At 39.7% G+C, this 6853-nt stretch overlaps 1 protein-coding gene across 1 annotated transcript in view; it reads left to right on the top strand.

Moving 5' to 3' along the window:
* Positions 1-1119: 1119 nt before the first annotated feature.
* Positions 1120-6853, top strand: part of SREBF2 (sterol regulatory element binding transcription factor 2) — a 35419-nt gene continuing 29685 nt past the window's right edge. Inside the window, exon 1 of the mRNA XM_015813513.1 lies at positions 1120-1387. Within this exon, the coding sequence (XP_015668999.1) occupies positions 1303-1387 (85 nt within the window). The 5' untranslated portion in view covers positions 1120-1302. The remainder of the gene's footprint in view (positions 1388-6853) is intronic.

The following is a 6853-nucleotide window of genomic DNA, read 5'->3' as shown; positions in this document are numbered from 1 at the left end:
TTATTATTATTATTATTATTATTATTATTATTATTATTATTATTATTATTATTATAAAAGGCTCAAGAGGAGTATAAAAACCTACTACTCACATGTGCTCAGTCCTTTTTTCTCTCCTCTTTCCTGCCAGAACCATCTTTCTGTCTGGCTCTTCAATAAATTGCAACCTTCTTTCTAAAGCAGTCGCCATGTTGTTTATTTATCCCCCCCTTGGATGAACCAAGATGGAGACTTTTTTTTCCACAGTGGCCTCCTATCAAGTATCGCTAAATCCCATTCTACTTACAAGTAGCTTCCAAGCCCAGACAGGTTTGACCAGATTTAACATATGCATACTGAGACAAAATGTGTAACAAAACTTTAAAGCCAAATAGAGATTGTTCATACAATTTTGAAAAAACAACAATTTCCTAAACAAATAAGAGGATCCCAGACACTATCTGAAAGTTTCTAGGGAAGTGACTATGTTTGTCTTTTGCAAAACCAGAGTCTTAGGATCACCTAGAGATTAAAACACTTCCTATTGCATAACCTTTGGTGGTTAAAGCGGACCGTAATCCAACAAAGCGTTCCAATAATTTGATTTTAAAGATAATTCAGGTGCCACAGGACTTTATGTCCTTTCTGAAAGATATACGTAGATTTCACTGTTAAATGGACAAAACTCTTTTCCCATAAAGGGCTCCCATCTTTCTTAACATCAAACTTCATCTTCATGGCAGTCTTAACAAAGTTAAGATTGTCCAAAGAAAGGCACTTCCAGTTTTTCAGTTTTGCCATTTTTTCTCTAAGAAAACCTACAATGTTCTCTTTTTCTTGCGTCCGTTTCTATTGTACCCCAAACAAGTCGTGGCTATGGAAGTGAAATCAATAACGCCCTCCTGTTTTCAATTTCAACTGTAATATTTCATAAACTTCCCGCCTTCTCATGCATATTCAAAGCGGGAGGGCGGTCCAGCAAGGAGAAAGATGCCTCGCATCCGAATGAAAGCTGCTGATCGCTGACGCGCCATCACACCACGAGCCGCTCTGTCCGCTGATTGGACAGTGGAGACCTGGTCTCATGGACAACCAGCCGCGCGCGGCGGTGGCTCCTCGCAGGTGGATGGGTGGAGTTCGCAGAAGTTAGAGCAAGATGGCGCCGATTGGGGATCTGAGCCCGGAGAACCCGAGCTGAAGCAGCAATCCCCGTCTGGGGAAGGGTTAATGCGGGGGTGGGGGTATCGCCGCTCCCTCTGACGAGGTGACTCGCCCTCTTAAGAGGTGACTCGCTGTAGCTGAGTCGGGCGTGCTTCGCCAGCAATGGAAAACGGCGAGCTGAGCAGCATGGAGACTATGGAGACCCTGACGGAGCTCGGCGACGAGCTCACACTGGGCGATATCGATGGTGAGTGCACACGAGGCGGGCGCTCGGCTGTGCCCACTATCGCCCCCCTCAGATATAGCAACCGCGGAGGAAAGGGAAGGCGCTGCTCGGTGCGGCTCTGCGGACCCGGCCCAGAGGGGCGAAGTGCCGCTAAGTGTATTTGCCTATCGGCCACCGATGCACAACTATCCCGATTTAAATGGCTGGGGATTCCCAGAGCAGCCTCACACATGAATTGGCAGGTTTTTCCCAGTGCGTGTAGCATGCAACGCCGTAGTTAGTTTTCGGTCTACCCCAATACTTATCCAAATTCAGATGCCTATCATTTAGGATAGGAAATTTGAGAGTTATTTTTTAGATTAAATTTAAGGTATGCTTGCGATACAACACTATGCATCCTTGCTTCGGAATAAATACATTGTTTGAGCAAGGGTGTGTATTTGTATATATAGGATTGCAGGGCAACGCAGTGTATCCTTATTTGGAAGTAAGTTCCCTCAAATTCAGTTGGCTTTATTGTTTAACATTCATGCCTAGGACCTTCTTAGATCTATTCCAGTTTTAGGCATCTCAAAATGGGCTTAGAAGACAGAAATAATATCTAGAATTGCAGGTTTTATCAGAAGCCCTTGTGCATTCCCTTAAATATTAGTGGAGTAGTTTATTTCAGTTGTATTTCTTGGCATGTGATATTGACACTTATGAAATATGGAGTGCATTCATCCAGTGACAAAGAACAGTAAAAAGTTTATATGTGAATCTGTATGATTTGTGAGTGCTTGGGACTGGAAGGTTTTATGAAAATTTATTTAAGAACATCTATATGGCCGTCCAACACACTCTCAGTGACTCCTGGCAGCTTACAAAGATTAAAAACCCAATATAAAAAGAACAAAAAAGCAACAATCCCCCACCCCCCTAGTGACAACAATCAATCAATCAATCAATCAATCAATCAATCAATCAATCAATCAAATAAGCCACTTGATCTATCTGTATCAAAATGATACAGAGATAATTTGGGGGAAAATTTGTCATTTTGGCAGTCAAAATTATGAAGTATACAAGATTTTTTGGGCATGACCTGAATGAACAATTATTTTAATCTGATATTTAAATGTAATATAATAAGTGTAGTTAACGGACTATGGTCCGGTGAAACCATAGTTTAGAGAAGACTTGGACCACATGCAATGAGTCAAATCTGCCGATTTGCATTATGACATCATACAAATGATGTATGGAGTCCTTGGTGCTCTCTGAGCTTGGTTGTTTTCATTACCCAACTAGGTAACATTTTCAGTGCAAGAAGGAAATGGGGTTTGATCTCTGTTTATATTGAGTGTCTTGCCAGGTCAGTATTGTGGGAGTGGTTAATGAAATGTCTGCAAGAAAATAACCAAGCTCAGAGAGCACCAAGAACTCCACAGTTCAACACTGAGCTACAAGTATTATTTTCTGTTGGTAACAAATGTCATATTTTGTATCGTTGGAATGATGATACCATAAGATAAATGATGCATTATGCAAATTACTCATAATGGTCTATTTTCTGTTTAATGGATATTGGTGAACAGTGACATCCTCTCTCCTAATTAGTCTGTTAAAAATGGTTACCGGTAGCTATCTGTTATATTAAATATAATAATTTGATGGCAACTTTTAGACACACTCAACTTTCAGAGGTTGCATATAATCACGAAGTCTCAGATTTAAATAGGAAAAAGTACAGTATGTACCAAAATTGCCTGGATATAAGGAACATATAAAAACTAATACTTCAGGCAGGCAAAGAAACCTCTGATTAAGATTACTAATATTAACATTAATATAGTTATCCTCTCTTGCATTTATATGTTGCTTCTGTATTCCTAATTTTTATAGCTTATTTTTTTCAGTGACATTTGAATTAATCTAAATTTAAAATCCTAAGGTACAATTTGGCCAATTAATGTCACGTCTTTTTTGCCTAACCTTTAAAAAAGGTGGTACAGTTTATTTTCTCTGCCCAGTTTTAGCATGAATCAAAATATTATTTCTTAACATTAACATTTGAATTTTCTTTTGCTAAAAAACCAAATTTCTGCTTGCAGTGACTTGACTCGCCTTTACACATTTATGATTCTCCTTTTTTTATTCATATATCTTCATGTATTTTATATGTGAATGGGGAATATATTCTGTTTGCTAACAAAAAACAAGTTTGTACTTGAAATGTAGCTTTCAGAGTCAAAGCACTTAATCAAATAGCTGAAAAGGAGTAGAAAATAAAAATATTTTTAAAAAACAAGTTCTGTGTTAGATGTGTTTGTTTTATAAATTGCTGAGACCGAAAATTTTTACTTAGTGCCAACAAGTCTATATATGAGGTCCTTGGGTTACGTCCACTTGTTCAGTGACTGTTCAGTTACAGTGATGCAGTACAAAGTTGAAGTTGTGGCCATTACAGTGCCCAGAGGTCATGTGATTGTGGTTCAGTGTCTTGGCAACTGGCTCACAGTTATGATGGTTGCAGCATTCCATGGTCATGTGATTGCCATTTGTGACTTTCCTTGATTGGTTCCCACAAAGTCAATGGGAAGCCAGCAGGCGGTTACAGGTCACTCCTGCTCCTACTACTTTTTCTCCCAGAAGCCCCGAGACAGCATGGGGATCTCATGCTCCGCAGCACCTGTCCGTGGAACCCCACCATCGGCTGCACTCTAGCACCAACTCACAAAATTTGCCAGCACTTTCTAAGAGACTATACAATGTATTTTGTCCTTGCTCAGATTTCTGTTAGTGTTCTGTCCTTGACATGGACAATATGATTGGTGTGCATAGTCTATTGCAGTGTTTTTCAAGTTTGGCAACTTCAAGATGTGTGGACTTCAGCTCCTAGAATTCCTCAAGACACTAACTGGGGAATTCTAGGGAATTCTGGAATAACTGGAGAATTCTCAGAGTTGAAGTCTACACATCTCAAAGTTGCCAAGTTTAAAAAACACTGCTCTAAAGTATAGTGCTTCCTGAGTAATTCTGTTTCAGCATTATTTATAAATTTAATGGTTCTGTAAGCTTGTTGGTGATGGGCTCTTATCATTTGGAGATCAACAGAACTTGTAACAATATTGTTACAAAGTATTGGGTGAAAGAGTGCAAATTATTGCACCTGAAATATTTTTATATTTTTTTAAAAAAATGAATCTATAAACAATAGCCGATAAATTACTAGAAAAATGTCACAATTGATACACTTTGTACACTATAGACCAGGGCTTTTCAACGGGTGGTACGCGTACCATTAGTGGTATGTTGGCACCTGGCAGCTGTTACGCATATGACGGGTTGAACAGCACTGTAAAAAAAAGTGTAAAAGTGGATGAGGTGAGGTGACAGCAGTGCCGCACAGGCTTGTGGGAAAGTCAGCTGGAACTGCACATTGCCTGGGTCCTACTGAGAGCCCAGGATCAAAGCGCGCAGCTCCAGCTGATTGGGGGCGGCCTTGGGGGCGGCAGGCAGCCTCACACATTCTTCGGGTGGAGATTCAGCTGGAAGCTGTGCGACGCATTGCTTGGGTCCTGCTGAGAGCCCAGGATCAGCGCACGCAGCTCCAGCTGATTGGAGGTGGCAGGCGGCCTCACCCAGTGTTCAGGCAGAGATTCAGCTGGAGCTGCGTGAGGCATTGCCTGCCTGGGACCTCGGAGAGCCCAGGATCAGCGCATGCAGCTCCAGCTGATTGGGGGTGGCAGGCAGCCTTGAGCAGTCTTCAGGCAGAAATTCAGCTGGAGCTGCGAGAGGCATTGCCTGGGTCCTGCTGAAGGGGAGAGAAGAGATGATATTAAAGGGAGTGGGGGAGGAGATGATATTAAAGGGGGTGGGGGAAGAGATGATATTAAAGGGGGTGAGGGAAGAGATGATATTAAAGAGGGTGAGAGAAGAGATGATATTAAAGGGGGTGAGAGAGGACTACCTGTACTTCATCACTTTTTTCCGTGTTTTTTTTTTGGTCATTACGTTTTTGACATCTTGCTAGGTGACTGGTGGTACTTGAATATTGCCGTATTCTAAAAGTGGTACAATCGGTGAAAAGGTTGAAAAGCCCTGCTATAGACGTTGTGTCAGTTTCCATTCACTTAGGAATTATTGTAAAATACAATCTGACCAGGGCTGCCTAATTTTTCAAAATATGTCATTAATTTCACTATGAAAAAGAATGGATTGGGGGGAAGAGTCTTTAGAGTTCTAATTTAGGAGGTGCTCCTCGTCTTGAACTGCATTGTTCGTTGTTTTTCTGAAGAACACCTTTTCCCATTTATTATTCTTTTTTGTATTAAGCAGCATTATCAGAGGTGAAAAGCCACCCAGAACAAATAATTTTTAGCATAAATACAGAATAGGCTCCTTTTTTTCCTAGAACACAAGTGGGCTTGTTTAAATAAGAAGCATACTTATTTAAACATGTAATTATTATTTTGTTTACATTTTTAAAAGCAAGAGAAGCTGTTTTTACATGCCAAGTTAGAATGCTTACATAAATTTAAAAACCATTTAATTAGGTTGCCAAACCTGGACTGCAAAAATTCTGATGACTGCTAGATATTAGCAAGAAAACCAACTCTTTAGGCTTCTTGCAGCCCAGATCTGGTAGCCCTAAAATGAACACAACTTTCTTTTTATCAATCAAATCATGTTAATTTCAGGTGGGTAAATTGGCAATGGACTTAAGATTTTTATTTTAACAGTAATGGTAAACTTGTTGGATGTTTTTGAAGTAAATTGAGAAGTTTCCAAACTCTGCAGCTTATATTTCCATTAGGTAGATAAAGGAATCTCTTTTAATGGGAAACTATTGTTTTTGAAATCTTAAAAGTCTTTAAAGGCTTCTCTTAACCCAGTCAAATGTGGAAAAAATCCTTGGATCCTAAGGATTAGATAAGTGTTTCTCAACCTCAGCAACTTTAAGATGTATGGATTTCAACACCCAGAATTCCCTAGCCAGCCATGCTGGAATAGTCCAGAACCCAGAATTTTCCTCTTTTGCTTTCAAAGATGTGGGATTAAAAAAACGGAGAGGGATGATGCTTTTATGGAATTAGATATGTCTTCTAAGTTGAGCTTTGTCAAGGGAGAAAAAAAATGTTTTCTTTTGGTCCATTTTTTTTGCTAAGTAACTTTCTTTTAAATACTATATTTTATTTTATTTATTTGATTTGTATCCCGCCCTTCTCCTTACCGGACTCAGGGCGGCTGACAGCCTTATAAAACCAATATTACAATAAATACCAATTTAAAACCAGATTAAAAGGAAGACATGGCTTTTTCAGCAAGCGGGACTGACCTAGGGTGAATTTTAAATAGGGACAATTTTAATGATTTTAATAAGACACAGCTATAAATATTTGGTTTTTAATTGGCTTTTATAGGGGAAATGTTTTATATTGTTTTAACATGCTGTGAGCCGCCCTGAGTCCCATGGGGAGAAGGGCGGCATATAAGTTAAATAAA

This window comes from Protobothrops mucrosquamatus, unplaced genomic scaffold, assembly GCF_001527695.2.
Source record: "Protobothrops mucrosquamatus isolate PMUCROS unplaced genomic scaffold, P.Mucros_1.0 scaffold162, whole genome shotgun sequence".
NCBI classification, from domain to species: Eukaryota; Metazoa; Chordata; class Lepidosauria; order Squamata; family Viperidae; genus Protobothrops; species Protobothrops mucrosquamatus.
Note: the sequence above shows the minus strand (reverse complement) of the source record. Positions and strands in the feature narration are given on the sequence as shown.